At 44.2% G+C, this 17343-nt stretch overlaps 1 protein-coding gene across 1 annotated transcript; it reads left to right on the top strand.

The window, feature by feature from the left end:
- The first annotated feature begins 2714 nt into the window (after window positions 1-2714).
- Window positions 2715-12987, top strand: LOC123424533 (E3 ubiquitin-protein ligase UPL3-like). The gene is made up of 17 exons (XM_045108161.1): window positions 2715-3732; window positions 4962-5072; window positions 5262-5378; window positions 5468-5635; window positions 5717-5872; window positions 6616-6855; window positions 6965-7086; window positions 7182-8592; window positions 9545-9646; window positions 9752-11272; window positions 11402-11629; window positions 11717-11821; window positions 11903-11983; window positions 12062-12130; window positions 12233-12361; window positions 12443-12562; window positions 12659-12987. The coding sequence occupies exons 1-17, from the start codon at window positions 2911-2913 to the stop codon at window positions 12722-12724; spliced, it is 5568 nt and encodes a 1855-aa protein (XP_044964096.1). The 5' UTR covers window positions 2715-2910; the 3' UTR covers window positions 12725-12987.
- Window positions 12988-17343: the final 4356 nt, after the last annotated feature.

The raw sequence follows: 17343 nt of genomic DNA, 5'->3' as shown, positions 1-17343 counted from the left end.
GGAGCTCGGGCGGAGCCCTGCTGAGACAAGATCATCACCAACCTCCGGAGCGCCGTCACGCTGCCGGAGAACTCTTCTACCTCTCCGTCTCTCTTGCTGGATCAAGAAGGCCGAGATCATCGTCGAGCTGTACGTGTGCTGAACGCGGAGGTGCCGTCCGTTCGGTACTAGATCGTGGGACTGATCGCGGGATTGTTCGCGGGGCGGATCGAGGGACGTGAGGATGTTCCACTACATCAACCGCGATCTCTAATCGTTTCTGCTGTACGATCTACAAGGGTACGTAGATCACTCATCCCCTCTCGTAGATGGACATCACCATGATAGGTCTTCGTGCGCGTAGGAAAATTTTTGTTTCCCATGCGACGTTTCCCAACAGTAGGGATTTTTTTTTTAAATTACTACGATCCCCAACACCACCAGCCCCGGAGGGCCACATGGGCCGAGCCAAGGTGGAACCAGCCACCTAGGTGGGCTGGTTCGGCCGGCCAAGGCCTGATGGCCAATTGGGCTGGGAACCCTAGGGCAAAAGGTGGTCCACCTCCCAACTTGGGAGGCAAGCCACCTCCACCCTGGCCGCCGCCCCCTCTTGGGTCGTTGCCCCTCCCATCTAGGGTGCGCCGCCCCTCCTAGGGTTTCCTAGGGTGGCCGGCCAACCCTCCCCCTCCTCCTATATATACCAAGGGTTTTGGGGCTGCAACACACAAGTTTTCTTCCTTCCTTGGCACACCCCTGCTCTTCCTCCTCCTCCTCATCCATAGCGCTTGGCGAAGCCCTGTCGGAGTACCACCCAGCTCCACCGTCACCACTTCGTCGTGCTGCCGGAGCTCTCCCTCAACTTCTCCTCTCTCCTTGCTGGATTAAGGTGAAGGAGACATCACCGGGCTGCACGTGTGTTGAATGCGGAGGGACCGTTGTTCGGCGCTTAGATCAAAATCTTCCGCGATCTGAATCGCTGCGAGTACGACTCCATCACACGTGTTCATAGTAATGCTTCCGCTTAGCGATCTACCCCTTGCTCGTTGCTAGCATCTCCTAGAAGATCTTGGTGTGACGTAGGTAATTTTTGAATTATTACTACGATCCCAATAGGAACAACAAGGTTGATTTAGAGGCCCTTCGTGATTGATGCCCCCTCCGACAAGGCTCCAGATGGGATTACGACGGAAGAGAGATTTGCTGCGGCAAAAAAAGTGTTTCAGGTGGCTCACCGGTGTTTTCTCAATATATAGGATTTATAGAAGTAGAGTTAGTTCAGGAGTGTCGGTAGGTGGTCCCAATCCATCAGGACGCGGTCACTCCCTGGGCACGTCCTGTTGGCTTGGCACCACCCATGTGGCGTCTGGTCTCCTCCAAAGCTTTCATTTCTTATTTTTGTCCAGAAAAAATCGTTAAAAACTTCCGTTGCATTTGGACTTCGTTTGATACTGATTTTCTGAAAAGCCAAAAAAACACAGAAAACAACAACTACATGTCCAGAAGGTGATCAAGGCTAATGTGGACGGTGCTCTTTGAAAAGACCAGGGCTCGGGAGTTCTGGTCTTGTTCTTCGGAATAGCCATGGCGGATTCATTGCACATGCATGCCATTTTTTCCCGTAGCTGCCAATGTTGAGGTGACAGAGCTCCTTGCGTGTATACGAGCCATTGTTCTTGCACAAGAACTACATGCCCAGAAGGTGATCGTAGAGACGGGCTCGCAAGTGGTGGCAAGAAAAGTAGTATCTATTCAAAAAGATCTCTGAGCTAATGGGTAACTAGGTGAGGAGATCAAAGTGTTGCTTGGAGCTTTTGATGAGTTTCGCGTTGTTTGGGGGCGACGGTCCATGAATAAAGTCACGTATATTTTAGTTAGAAAAGGTTGTTGCAACTCCTTATGTAAAACTTGGCTCCATGTTCCATCGAAGTGTATTCGCTCGGAGGTAGGAGACGAGGGGCCGTGAACTTTGAAATTTGAATAAATTGACAACATTTTCTAAAATACAACAAAAACATTTACACGTTGAATTATTTTCTTACTTTTATTTTATTTAAAATATCAAAAATATTTATCATACACTATCTTTTAATAGGCTCATCCAACCGGCAAGATTGACACCCTTATAAGATTGTTGGAGGTATACAAGGGTTTTATTTGTATTACTATTACAAGACATCCAACTACTCGACACACCTGTATGTTCATAGACTTACACATTGATTTCTCACTTACGAATGATGTCTATCACTATCACTTGATACAAGCCGACATACGAAAAGAGTGGAGACGACCAATTCAGATGATTTTGGTGCGACTTCACTTGTTATCAAGGAGTTTCCTTGTTGGTTTTTGGTTTATGTGTTCCTTACCTTAACTGTGCTATCTTACTTTTCTCGGTATATATTTTTTTCCTTTAGAGAGAGGCGCATACAATTTTGGTTTACCTGGTATGTTGAATTTTCATTTTACGTTATATTTCTAATCTTTTGAGATATTTTGTTTTGTTTTTGTTTTCTTTTGAGAAATTTCTTTTTTCTTTTTAATGCCCAAGAGAGGGCGGGGCGGTGCGGTGCGGTGCGGTGCTCGTGGGCAGGAGAGGCGAACAACCCCGCAAAAGCCCAAGCGGCCCTCCTCACGCGTCCCATCCCATCCGGTAAAGGAGGCCTCTCTCTCTCTCTCTCTCTCTCTCTCTCTCTTATCTCACGTCGCCGCCCACGCAGCGCAAGCCGCAGTCCCCACCCGCACCGCCTCCCCTCCCTGCTCCCCAAATCAATCAACAAAATCCCCACCCAGATCTCCCCCGATCGCCCCCCTCCCCATCGATGCCCCCTCCCACCGCCTCCTAATCCGCCGCGCCGCGCCGCCGCCGCCGCCGCCGCCGCCTCCCCCGAGGCGGCCGCCGCCCCCCTCCCCATCCTCCTCCCCCTTTGTATGGAAACGCGCAGCCGCAAGCGGGCGGAAGCCTCGTCGTCTTCCTCCACCACCCCCTCCTCCTCCTCCTCGGCCCGCCCCTCCAAGCGCGCCCGCCCCAACCCTAACCCTAGCCCCACCCGCGCCCGCCGCTCCGTCGTCCTCTCCCCGCCCGCCCCGCAGCCCCCGATGGACTTCCCCGCCGACGCCAGCGGCAACCCCCCGCCCCGCCGCCGCGGCGGCCGCGCCTCCAACGCCGACAAGGGCAAGGAGCAGCAGGAGCCCTCCGAGAGCTCCCGCCTGCGCGAGGCCGAGCGGATGCTCGGCCTCAGCTTCGACGGCATGGAGGACGACGACGACGCCCACGGGGCCTTCCCCCACGGCCTCACCTCCGCCAGCACCGCCCTGCAGGGGCTGCTAAGGAAGCTCGGCGCCGGCCTGGACGACATGCTGCCGTCGTCCGCCCTCTCCGCCGCCGCCGCGGCTGCCTCCTCCTCGTCCATGTCCGGGCCCAACGGCGCGCGGATGAAGAGCATGCTCGCGGGCCTCCGCGCCGACGGGGAGGAGGGCCGCCAGGTGGAGGCGCTGACGCAGCTCGGCGAGATGCTGTCCATTGGCACCGAGGACACCCTCGCCGGCTTCTCGGTTGACTCCTTCGTGCCTGTTCTGGTCGGGCTGCTCAACCATGAGAGCAACCCCGACATCATGCTGCTCGCAGCCCGGGCCCTGACCCACCTCTGCGACGTGCTCCCGTCATCCTGCTCCGCCGTTGTGCACTATGGTGCAGTGGCATGCTTCTGCGCCCGGCTTCTCACCATTGAGTACATGGACCTTGCGGAGCAGGTGAGCACTGTTCTGTTGCATCGTTTGTTCTGTTTATAGTATATGCTGCTTCTATATCATGTTGCCTGATCCAGATCAATGCTTATTGAACCATTTTTTTTACTGTATTATGCATGATTATGCCTTAACCCACGGTAGATGAGTTTCCTTCAAGTGTTGCAGCTCATTTGTAATATTTGGACTTGCTGGTGAGTAGTGTGCCTTTTGTGTAGCTGTGTTTTTTTCTCTCCCCATTTTAGTTCTAAAATGAATATGGGTGAGAAGGTTAAATACTTCCTAGTTCAGTACCTCACCATTTAACGATATTACAAGAAATATCTAGAGGGTTAGGCTGAAGGTGAATCCTTAGCAGCCTAGGGTCCTGCCTAGGATCTAGTCACTGCCCGCTCTGGGAGGGAAGAAGCTAAGGATAGGAGACACATGAAAGAAAAAATGGTTGGATGAAAAAAGGCCTGATAGTCACCTCAAGGATGTTGGCTGAAGCCTTAGGGAGCTTGTCGGCATGGAGAGGTCTTCCCTTCCTCTGCTGCCGCAGGAGGACTCGGACTCCAAATCCTCACCAGCGAACTCAAATCCATCTAAGGACCTCATCGGCCCCTTAGAAGACTTTCTAGGCCTGATCATGGTGTCCTCCTGCCGAGCACATAGGTGCTGTTTAACACGGTTTTGCTGTGCCAGATCACCTATTGCTGCATGACTAAGCTAGCTATTTGAACATGTTTTTCATCTGTAATATTCAGGGTCTAATATCATGCCTGTGTATGTGGTACTGTAACGATCCATCTGAAATACTAAGAAGTGGGTTGGAAATCAGATGCTAAGATTCATGTATCCGGTTTCTGGCTGTGTTTTCTCTCTGCCTTCCTATCTTATGGATATTATACTTCTACTTTTCTTGGGTCTAATTCAAAACAATGTGAATTAACTTGATATCATCAGTTTGAATTCCTTTGTAACCATTTGTGCTATTGAATCTAATTTGCCGCTCCGAATATGTTATTGAGTAGTATCTACCACTATCAGCTTTATCACCTAGGACACTTGAATTACTTTGTTAGATTTTGGTATTTTATTGCTTCTGTGGCACTTTAGATTAGCCATTTTCCTTATTTTGTGCTGTCGTTTAAAATATGCTGCACAAAGAATCTGTCATTGCTAGGATTTGCATATTTGTATGAATGGTCTTGATGTGGTGCTAACATTTCTTATGCCTTTTCTGGGTATTTTAGTCATTGCAAGCACTTAAGAAGATATCCCAGGAGCATCCAACTGCCTGCTTGAGGGCTGGCGCGCTAATGGCAGTGCTATCATATCTTGACTTCTTCTCCACCGGTGTTCAAGTAATTTTGCTAAATACTTTTATGTTTTGCCAGCATTTAGACGTAACATTCTCAATACGAACTTATTCTTTTTGCAGCATTTAGAACTTGGGACATAATAATTTGTCATATCACTTTATCTTTTTGTTGTACACATGTACTACATTTTTATTATTACTCACAGTTGTTTTTTTGGTTAAATGTATACAGAGAGTTGCGTTATCTACAGCCGCTAATATATGTAGGAAGCTTCCTTCAGATGCCTCAGATTTTGTAATGGAAGCGGTTCCACTGCTAACAAATCTTCTGAACTACCATGACGCAAAAGTATGCTTGTTGTTTGTATTTGGATACCCTTATCATGCCATGATATCATCTATTCTTAGATGCTGTTGTTCTGTATCGATTTATTTCAGGTGCTGGAACATGCTTCCGTTTGCCTGACTCGTATAGCAGAATCATTTGCTTCATCTTCAGAGAAACTGGATCAGTTGTGCAATCATGGATTGGTTGCACAAGCTGCTAGCTTAATAGCTGTTAGCAACTCAGCGGGACAAGCATCACTGAGTACATTAACATACACAGTATGCTTCTATTTCACTTTGTATTGCTACTACTGTAGTATTTACGCAAATTTGCTAACTCTGGCTCATATATCCTTGAAGGGAGTAATTCGTGTTCTGTCAATATGTGCAAGTGGATCTCCATTGGCAGCTAAAACGCTCCTCCTCCATGGAATTAGCGGCACACTCAAAGATATCCTTTCAGGTTCTGGTTTGGTTGCTGGTACAACTGTATCCCCCACTAGGCCAGCTGATCAGGTGATTATTATTGCTTTATGAAGGCTATATCGAGCTAGATTATAGCTACTTACCGTTTTATTTGAATGCCATCGGTTGATGACTCTGTTCGGTTGTTGTTTTATCTGACTTAGCTGATGAAGCTTTTTGAGTGATATTTTGTTTTTCAGTTTTAGATTCACTCAAGTGTGCATACAATTCAGTTTTGTTTGGCAAACTGAAATTAATATCACACAACAGAAATTTCAAAATTTGGAAGAAAGTTGCATGCTAGATACTTATTCTGTGGTTTGTGTAGTCCAGTAAAAATTTAAATGTTTGTAAGAAAGTTCAGAACATGTATTGTGAACAGTATATAATAATTTGCCAAACGTTTCCCGTGCTCCTGGTCTTTGTGCGGTGCTGCAAGCTATAACAGTGAGCAAACAATGTGGTAGATAGAATTAGGGATTTGACTTGAACTCTCTGTTTAACTGCTCATAGACCTCTCTGTTGTCTACCTGATTTTCTCCTTCCAGTCGTAATATGAAATTCACAATGATGTTATTGACTTTGATCAAGGTTTAGAGATGCGCTAGACTGGCGGTAGGTGACCCACATAGATGGCGCTCTGCCACTGTTTGTTAACCTTAATAATCTTGACATCATACCTATATTACTTGTTCCATTTTCTTTTTAAATCAAAGCCAAGAGTTTCTTATAGTAGTTCTATGGTAATTTGCAGCTTGTTTTCATATGCTAATATTCTTTGTTGTGTCACACAGATGTATGAAATTGTGAACCTCGCCAACGAATTGCTTCCTCCTCTACCTGCTGGAACCATTTCTTTACCAGCGCATTCCCATGTTTTTATGAAAGGCTCTTCTGTAAAGAAACCTGGTTCTAGCAAGCAAGGCGAGTCTGGTTCAACAGATATTAAAGTCTCAGGCCGGGAGAAGTTACTGCATGATCAGCCTGAACTTCTCCAGCAATTTGGCATGGATATATTGCCTACCATGACACAGGTCAGTCCCTTGGTTTGCTGATGTATCAGTTGATGTTGATTGCTGATGATAAACATTATTGAAATACTGTTATCTGATACATTGTTTGGATACGCTCTATCCCTTGCAGGTGTATGGCTCCAGTGTAAATGGACCAATACGTCATAAATGCTTATCTGTTATTGCTAAATTAATGTATTACAGCTCAGCGGAAATGATTGAAATTCTCCATGGCACAACAAACATATCCAGGTGCTAATACGAAACTTCAGATGCCATTCCGGCTTACTGTTGTACATATACTTGTGTACCTCTGGTTCCATCTAACCTGATATTCACCTTTGCAGCTTCTTAGCTGGCATCTTAGCTTGGAAAGATCCACATGTGTTGGTTCCTGCTCTTCAGATAGCTGAAATTCTGATGGAAAAGCTCCCTGGAACATTTTCGAAGATGTTTGTGAGGGAAGGTGTTGTTCATGCTGTAGAGTCGCTTATATGCCAGGAAATCTCAAGTCCAATGCTTTTTCAAGTACCACCACAGGATAAGGATATTGATTCTGGTACATGTACATCTTCACGTTCAAGACGCAGCCGCCGACGCAGCAGTGCTGGGAATACTGATAATAATTCCTTGGATGAACCAAAGAGTTCCCATACTACTATTGCCAATTCACTACCAAGCACGCTAGAAAGTCCAAATACTAGTATTCGTGCTTCAGTTAGTGATCGCGCAAAGTTATTCAAAGATAAGTACTTCCCCTCTGAACCCGGCTCAAGTGATATTGCAGTTACTGATGACCTTTTGAAGCTACGGGCACTCTGTGCAAAATTAAATGCCACTGCAGACACTGTTAAAACAAAAGCTAAAGGGAAATCAAAGTCACTGGGAGGTGATGATTTTGATATCTTATGCAATGTTGAGGAACAGTTAGACGACATCATAGCTAAAATATTGTCTGAACTTAGCAATGGGGATGGGGTTTCCACGTTTGAGTTTATTGGGAGTGGAGTTATCTCAGCGTTGCTTAATTATTTGTCCTGTGGAACCTTTGGAAAGGAAAAGGTGTCCGAAGCAAACCTACCCAAGTTGCGTCACCTGGCACTCAGGCGATATAAAACATTTATATATGTTGCCCTTCCAAATGATGCGGCAGGGAATCAAACTCCAATGGCATTCTTAGTTCAAAAACTGCAAAGTGCGCTGTCTTCACTGGAACGGTTCCCTGTTGTGATTAGCCATTCTGGAAGGACGTCCAGTTTGGGAGGATCTCGTCCATCCTCTGGATTAAGTGCTCTATCCCAGCCCCTGAAGCTGCGCCTGTGTCGAGCACCGGGTGAAAAGACACTCAAGGATTATTCATCCAATATAGTTCTTATTGATCCCTTGGCAAGTCTAGCAGCAGTTGAAGATTTCCTTTGGCCTAGAATCCAGCGTAGCGAGTCAATATCTTATCCTGCAGTGTCATCTGGAAAGAATTCTGAATCTGGGGTGCCTAGTGCAACAGCACCAGTGGCTTCGTCAACTCAATCTGTTCGGCGGCCCTCGACTAGGTCGAAATCATTGGCTGATGCTGATTCTGCAACTAAGAAGGATATTCAGGAGGGGAGTGGAAACACATCCAAGGGAAAAGGCAAAGCTGTTGTTAAATCGACGTCGGATGAACCAAAAGGACCACATACTAGGACTGCAGCACGCAGAAAAGTTGCTTTAGAGAAAGACGCAGAAGTGAAGCCAGCGCACGGTCACAGTAGCTCAGAGGTTTGTTGTTCATTATGGACTCATTTCCTTAATAATCTATAGAATATATATTTCCTCTAGTACGTCTTGAATTTTTGCTAGTTCCCCAAAATTTGATGAAGATGCTTGACTACATATGCTTTGTTTGGTAGTGCCTCTCCACAGTTACTCAGCTGCCAAGCTGATTTTCGTTATACAACTGTCCTACTGTTTTCGTCGACGTTTCATGATTATATCTGCCCTCCTTCATTAGTAATTTGATGTGCATCTGTTAAGGGAAATATACATGATTAATACCATTATGAAATTATTATTTAACACAAATTTCATTGTGAAACCAATGTGTGAATTTCATAAAATTAGATCTACAGACTACAATGCCTTTTGACCTGCAGTTTGATATGGCATCTAGGGGGCACATATTGTCTCGCCATGTCTACAATGCTTTGGTAGATGAAGACATTGTCTAACTAAAATCAATGGTTTAGGTAAAGGTTGGTGCTCCCACTATCTCGACCATTGAATGTGCCTAAATGTTGTTGCAGTTCCTCATCCTATGCAATAAATGTATGTTGAGAGAGTGGCGCGGACCTGAAGCAGTAATGGCACATTCCATAGTTGAGAACCTGTGATAGTGGGAGTATATCCACCAATGCGATTCATTTCGCTGTTGAAAGTTTGGATCGTGATTGCCCGAATGCAATACTGCTTTTCTTGCTTATAACTGACTAACTGAGTGATAAATATATAAATTAAGTTGTCAGTTTAATTATATCTATACCAGGACTCACCTGTACATAACTACAACAAAGTAGATCACTTATGCGTTGGAAACTGGACTACTATTTTAGTAATTCCCTTATCCCTGAACAAAGTTCTGATCCAATTCTTGTACACTATGTCATGTGAATATTGAACTTTATTATTGTATTTATGTTCGTTGTGCATGATACATTCTGTTTTCTACATGCAGGACGAAGAACTGGGTGCATCTCCCTTCGAGGCTGATGATGCTTTGATGCTTGGTGATGACGATGATGATGTCTCAGATGATGAAGATGATGATGATCATGAGGTAGTATTTCAAAGTTTCTTCGATTGATCTCTTTGTTTTTCTTCAAGTTAGCGTGGCTTTAGTGGGCATGACTGAAAACTACATATTTTTGTTGAAAATCTTCAGGTTCTACGTGGGTCTCTTCCTGACTGTGTCCCAGAGAGAGTGCATGATGTAAAACTAGCAGATGCTGATGGTGGATCTAGTATTGCCTCGATAGCAAATGATAACCAGACACAACCCTCATCTGGCTCCAGCATAAAAAATACTTTTAGTAGCAGGGGAGCAGGTTCTGTTGAACTTAGAACTCCAAGCACACTTGGTTCTCGGGGCGCAATGTCGTTTGCTGCAGCTGCCATGGCTGGGCTTGCTTCTGTTGGTAGTCGTGGTGTCAGAGGTAGCCAGGATAGGCGTGGCCTTCCACTTGGAACTAGTGCACATGAGCATTCCAACAAATTGATATTTACAGCTGGCGGCAAGCAGCTTAGCAAGCATTTGACTGTATATCAAGCTATGCAACAGCAAGTAGTTCATGATGAGGATGATGAGGAAAGGTTGGGTGGTTCTGATTTACCCAATGATGGAAGCCGTCTCTGGAGTGATATGTTCACTATAACATATCAAAAGGCTGATAATGAAGTGGATAGGGAATCAACCAGAGGTTCATCTTTAGTGCTGAAATCGTCCAAATCAGATTTTTGCCGAGCTACATCTCAAGAACAATGCATTTCTCTTCTTGATAGCATTTTGCAAGGAGAACTTCCTTGTGATATTGAGAAATCGACCCAAACTTACAATATCTTAGCACTGTTGCGTGTATTGGAGGGATTAAATCAGCTATCTCCTCGTCTGAGACTACAGGCAACCTGTGATGATTTTATAGAGGGAAAAGTTGGTACCCTGGATGGGTTATATGGCACCGGAGCTAAGGTACCCTCAGAGGAGTTTATCAGCAGTAAGTTGACACCAAAGCTTGCTCGGCAAATTCAGGATGTTCTTGCACTCTGTAGTGGTAGTTTACCTTCTTGGTGTTATCAGATGACCAAAGCTTGCCCATTTCTGTTCCCTTTTGAAACAAGAAGACAGCACTTCTACTCCACAGCTTTTGGGTTATCTAGGGCATTGAACCGTCTTCAGCAACAACAGGGGGATAATAATAACTCTGCGACTGAAAGAGAAGTCCGGATTGGTAGATTGCAACGTCAGAAAGTTCGTGTTTCTCGTAACCGGATCCTGGATTCTGCTGCCAAAGTAATGGAGATGTTCTCCAATCAGAAGGCTGTTCTTGAAGTTGAATACTTTGGTGAAGTTGGAACTGGACTTGGTCCAACTTTGGAATTCTATACCCTCTTAAGTCATGACCTGCAAAGGATTGGCTTAGGATTATGGAGATCTGATTCTGATTCTTTAGAAGCTAAAAAACATGATTCGATTTCACCTGCTGATAGCAGGAACTTGATACAAGCACCTCTTGGCTTGTTCCCTCGGCCTTGGCCACCTAGTACTGCTTCTTCAGAGGGTAGTAAATTCTTCAAAGTTGTTGAGTATTTCCGCTTGGTTGGTCGAATCATGGCAAAAGCATTGCAAGATGGAAGGCTTCTTGACTTGCCTTTGTCAACAGCATTTTATAAGCTTCTACTTGGACAAGTAAGCATGAGAACCTGCTTGCAGTAGATCCATTCCAATAACCCCTTCCACCTTTTTGTCAAGTCGTGGTGTTTTTTTTATTTTATCTACTGTCTTCTGTATTGACGCCATAATATTTTGCTTTGCTAGGAACTTGATTTGTATGACATACTATCTTTTGATGCCGAGTTCGGTAAAATACTGCAAGAGTTGCAAGTTCTTGTTGAGCGCAAGCGATTTCTGGAGTCCTGCTCTAATTATAGTCAACAAATAGAAGATTTGAGCTTCCGTGGTGCTCCTATTGAAGACCTATGCTTAGATTTTACTCTTCCGGGCTATCCGGATTTTGTTCTGAAGGAAGGTGAAGAAAATACAGTGGTATGTGATGGAGTAGATTAGGTTCTTGTGTTGTCATTACTTCAGCTTTTGCTTCTAACTATTCATTGTTATTTTAACTTCCTGTAGGTCTGCATTTACAACTTAGAAGAGTACATTTCGTTGGTAGTGGAGGCTACACTAAAGACTGGAATAATACGTCAAGTAGAAGCATTCAAAGCTGGATTTAATCAGGTTTTCTCATTTTTCTAAGATACTTCTCATTGATATTTAGCTTTGCATTTCTCTTAAAACATTTTTATTTTTCTAATTCAGGTATTTGACATATCATCACTACAAATATTTTCTCCTCAAGAGCTTGACTATCTCATTTGTGGTCGACGGGAACTTTGGGAGGTAATGCCCTCTTAACTTTCTTTCTCCCTTCTATAATTAGTATCTTAACTTGGTTCTGAGCAAATGCATGTAATGCAGCCGGAGACACTGGTCGAGCATATAAAGTTTGATCATGGTTATACCTCGAAGAGTCCAGCAATTGTCAATGTGAGTACATCCCTTATCTTTTAAAGAAGGCACATATCTTCACACAGCTTTTATTTCAGAACTTTGGAACTTCGGTTTAATGTTTGTGCTGTTGGTTTGCAGCTACTTGAGATCATGACGGAATTTACTCCGGAGCAACAACATGCTTTCTGCCAGTTTGTGACTGGTGCTCCTCGGCTTCCACCTGGTGGCTTAGCCTCCCTAAATCCGAAGCTGACTATCGTTAGGAAGGTAAGCCTGTTGTAGCAATGCAGAATGACATCGTTTCTGTGTTCATGTTATTTAAGCTTTTGCATTTTGTATCTTGGCCAGCACTCCTCGACTGCGACGAATACTTCAAATGCAGCTGGAGCAGCAGAGTCTGCTGATGATGATCTGCCTAGCGTCATGACTTGTGCCAACTATCTTAAACTTCCGCCATACTCGACAAAGGTTTGGTTCTTTTGCTCGATGAATCTTTGTTCTACCTTTTGGCATTGTCTTGCCTGGAAACTGACTTCTGCTATGGTTGTCGGGACGTTATTACAGGAAGTTATGCACAAGAAGCTGCTTTATGCTATCAACGAAGGCCAGGGGTCGTTTGATCTTTCATAGTGGGTTCAAAACTAACATACAGATGTTGGTGCACATGTAAATGCGCACCAGTTTTTATTCAGTTAGTTTGTTCATTGTCGTCATGTATAACATAGGCTTTAAGTCGTTTCTTTTGTGAAAGGTTTAGAGCCTGGATCTTGTGGTGCCAGTGCTTATAACATTCTCTCTTCATTCCTGGGCACTTGTATATATTCTCCAACTGATCTCTATAGTGACTAAGAAGACATTCCTCTTTTGGTAGTCAGTTATATACTTCATCATCATACTCTCGTCTATTTTGAGTGACTTGCGCTCGTGATTATTAGGTTGCTCTAATGAAAGCGATATCCTCAGTTCTTACTGTGCAATTAGTGCACATCTTTTGAATAACTAAATGCCTAGTGCCCTTACAATACGGGGCACATGTAATAATTCCTGCCAATTAGTCTGCCTTTGTAGTACGAATTAAACCATTGGTGTGAACTCTCTAAAAAACGGTTATATTTGGTGAGTGGGGAATGGACAAAATATGAACATTTGAAATGTTGCTTGGATTTCAAATTGTGCCAATAGGAAAATTGTAACACCAAAGGGAGGACTTTTGTTATCTAGTGTGGTTGATTTGATTAGACAAACAATGTGGCCGTTCAATGTATTCTAATTCCACTATCACAACATGACATGCCAGATTTCATTGCTTGGAGCTATATGTAGAATGGTATGTTTTCGGTCCGGTTTGCTTAATCTGTAGAGTGGGACCATTAGTATGAAATTAAACTGTGACATTTAATGGAATGGGACGAACTATGGCTAACCCTCTCTGGAGTAAGTTATGGAGGTTACCTTGCTCGGTAAATGTTAATATTTTTAACTCACGGACGTTACATGACACCCTTGTTGTGTAACGCTTGCAAACAAACATATGAAAATGTCACCAATTTGTCCCAAGATATAAAGCATTTGCTTTTTCTGTGTACTAAAGCGAAGGAGGTTTAGAGAAGATCAGGGATGAATGATATTATCGTAAAAGGTTGCGGGTTAATCGTGCACCACTAGAGCTCATACATTCAGATCTATGTGAAATGAATGGTATTTTGACAAAAGGTGGAAAGAAATATTTCATGACATTAATTGATGACTCTACTAGATACTGCCAAGTGTATCTTCTGACATCTAAGGATGAGGCCTTGAACTTTTTCAAGATCTATAAAGCTGAAGCAGAAAACCAACTTGATCGTAAGATCAAGAGGCTTAGGTTCGATCGTGGTGGAGAGTATTTTTTAAATGAATTTGATTCTTTCTGTGCGGAACATGGTATAATCCATGAGAGGACGCCTCCCTATTCACCTCAGTCAAATGGGGTAGCCGAAAGAAAGAACCGTACTCTAACTGATTTGGTTAATGACATGTTAGACACATCGGGTCTCTCCAAGGCATGCTGGCGGGAGGCGATATTGACTGCATGTCATGTCCTGAACCGAGTTCTCACAAAGAACAAAGAGATAACTCCATTCGAGGAATGGGAAAAGAAAAGGTTAAAACTCTCTTATGTACAAACTTGGGGTTGTGTGGCAAAAGTCAATGTGCCAATCCCAAAGAAGCGCAATCTAGGACCAAAAACTGTGGATTGTGTTTTCCTGGGATATGCTTTTCATAGTATTGGATATAGATTCTTGGTTATAAAATCTGAGGTATCTGACATGCATGTCGGTACAATCATGGAGTCGAATGATGCGACTTTCTTCGAAGATATCTTTCCCATGAAGGATATGGCTACCTCATCTAATCACGAGATGTCTAATTCATCGAATAATGAATTAGTTACAATTACTGAACCTATCATTTCGATGGAACATTTTCAAAATACCGTGGAGGAGAACAATGAAGTTCCTACCAGGAGCAAGAGACAGAGGACTGCAAAGTCCTTTGGTGATGATTTTCTTGTGTATCTCATAGATGACACTCCGAGTTCTATTTCAGAGGCTTATGCATCTGAAGATGCTGACTACTGGAAGGAAGCAGCCCGTAGTGAGATGGATTCCATCTTGGCAAATGAAACTTGGGAGATCATTGATCGTCCTTATGGGTGCAAACCTATCTGATGCAAATGGGTATTCAAGAAGAAGCTTAGGCCTGATGGTACTATCGAAAAGTACAAGGCACGACTCATGGCTAAGGGTTATACCCAAAAGGAAGGTGAAGACTTCTTTGATACTTACTCACCTGTGGCTCGACTGACCACTATTCGAGTACTACTTTCACTAGCCGCCTCACATGGTCTTCTCGTTCATCAAATGGATATTAAGACCGCTTTCCTAAATGGAGAGTTGGATAAGGAAATTTACATGGAACAAGCAGATGGGTTTGTAGTAGATGGTCAGGAAAGAAAAATGTGCAAGTTGCTGAAGTCTTTATATGGACCAAGGTTGTCATAATCGCGATTCTGAATCGGATCGGAGCTCCATTGGTAGGATCGTGAATCGTAGAATCATAACTACTAGGATCATAGAAACTTAGATTCTACGAGCAAAATCATAGAATCGGAGGGGCTAGTTTGGATCGTAAAGTCGTAAGATTCTAAGACTTGAGTCACGATTCTGACAACTTTGATATGGACTTAAGCAAGCACCCAAGCAGTGGCATGAGAAGTTTGAAAGAACTTTAACAACTGCAGGCTTTGTTGTAAACGAAGCTGATAAATGTGTGTACTATCGCCATGGTGGGGGCGAGGGAGTTATCCTTTGCTTGTATGTTGATGACATACTGATTTTCGGAACAAATTTGCATGTTATTAATGAAAGTGCATGTCATGCCCCTATTCGTCTTTTGGTGTTAATGACAACACATACATAGGAAACTAATCCTATTTGTTGAGTGTATCTCATGATGGCAAGTAATTTAGTAGATTGAGAATTATGTGCCAAGGTGGTCTGAGAAGATCGAGACTTATATGTCAAGAAGGCTCGGGATTGAGAAAAGATGATGTAGACTATCCTTTAAGTTTACTATTCTTGAGTATAGGGATCCCGCACTATTAAGAGGGGATCATAGGTTTTGCGATGAATTTGCTCATACTACATCTCTACTTTTCTGCTCATACCACTGTTGGAATTATGCCCTAGAGGCAATAATAAATGTATAGTTATTATTATAATTCCTGTATCAAGATAATAGTTTATTATCCATGCTATAATTGTATTGAATGAAGACTCATTTACATGTGTGGATACATAGACGAAACACCGTCCCTAGCATGCCTCTAGTTGGCTAGCCAGTTGATCGATGATAGTCAGTGTCTTCTGATTATGAACAAGGTGTTGTTACTTGATAACTGGATCACGTCATTGGGAGAATCACGTGATGGACTAGACCCAAACTAATAGACGTAGCATGTTGATCGTGTCATTTTGTTGCTACTGTTTTCTGCGTGTCAAGTATTTATTCCTATGACCATGAGATCATATAACTCACTGACACCGGAGGAATGCTTTGTGTGTATCAAACGTCGCAACGTAACTGGGTGACTATAAAGATGCTCTACAGGTATCTCCGAAGGTGTTAGTTGAGTTAGTATGGATCAAGACTGGGATTTGTCACTCCGTATGACGGAGAGGTATCTCGGGGCCCACTCGGTAATACAACATCACACATAAGCCTTGCAAGCAATGTGACTTAGTGTAAGTTGCGGGATCTTGTATTACGGAACGAGTAAAGAGACTTGCCGGTAAACGAGATTGAAATAGGTATGCGGATACTGACGATCGAATCTCGGGCAAGTAACATACCGAAGGACAAAGGGAATGACATACGGGATTATACGAATCCTTGGCACTGAGGTTCAAACGATAAGATCTTCGTAGAATATGTAGGATCCAATATGGGCATCCAGGTCCCGCTATTGGATATTGATCGAGGAGTCTCTCGGGTCATGTCTACATAGTTCTCGAACCCGCAGGGTCTGCACACTTAAGGTTCGACGTTGTTTTATGCGTATTTGAGTTATATGGTTGGTTACCGAATGTTGTTCGGAGTCCCGGATGAGATCACGGACGTCACGAGGGTTTCCGGAATGGTCCGGAAACGAAGATTGATATATAGGATGACCTCATTTGATTGCCGGAAGGTTTTCGGAGTTACCGGGAATGTACCGGGAATGACGAATGGGTTCCGGGAGTTCACCGGGGGGGGGGGGGGGGGCAACCCACCCCGGGGAAGCCCATAGGCTTTGGGGAGACACACCAGCCCTTAGTGGGCTGGTGGGACAGCCCCAAGTGGGCCTATGCGCCAAGAAAAGGAAATCAAAGGAAAAGAAAAAAAAAAAGAGGGAGGAAGTGGGAAGGGAGGGGGACTCCTCCCACCAAACCAAGTCCAACTCGGTTTGGGGGGGGAGTCCTCCCCCCCTTGCCTCGGCCGACCCCTTGAGGGTCCCTTGGACCCCAAGGCAAGGTCCCCCTCCCTCCTCCTATATATATGGAGCTTTTAGGGCAGATTTGAGACGACTTTCTCACGGCTGCCCGACCACATACCTCCATAGTTTTTCCTCTAGATCGCGTTTCTGCGGAGCTCGGGCGGAGCCCTGCTGAGACAAGATCATCACCAACCTCCGGAGCGCCGTCACGCTGCCGGATAACTCTTCTACC

The sequence above is a fragment of the Hordeum vulgare genome, chromosome 2H (assembly GCF_904849725.1).
Source record: "Hordeum vulgare subsp. vulgare chromosome 2H, MorexV3_pseudomolecules_assembly, whole genome shotgun sequence".
Taxonomy (NCBI): domain Eukaryota; kingdom Viridiplantae; phylum Streptophyta; class Magnoliopsida; order Poales; family Poaceae; genus Hordeum; species Hordeum vulgare.
Note: the sequence above shows the minus strand (reverse complement) of the source record. Positions and strands in the feature narration are given on the sequence as shown.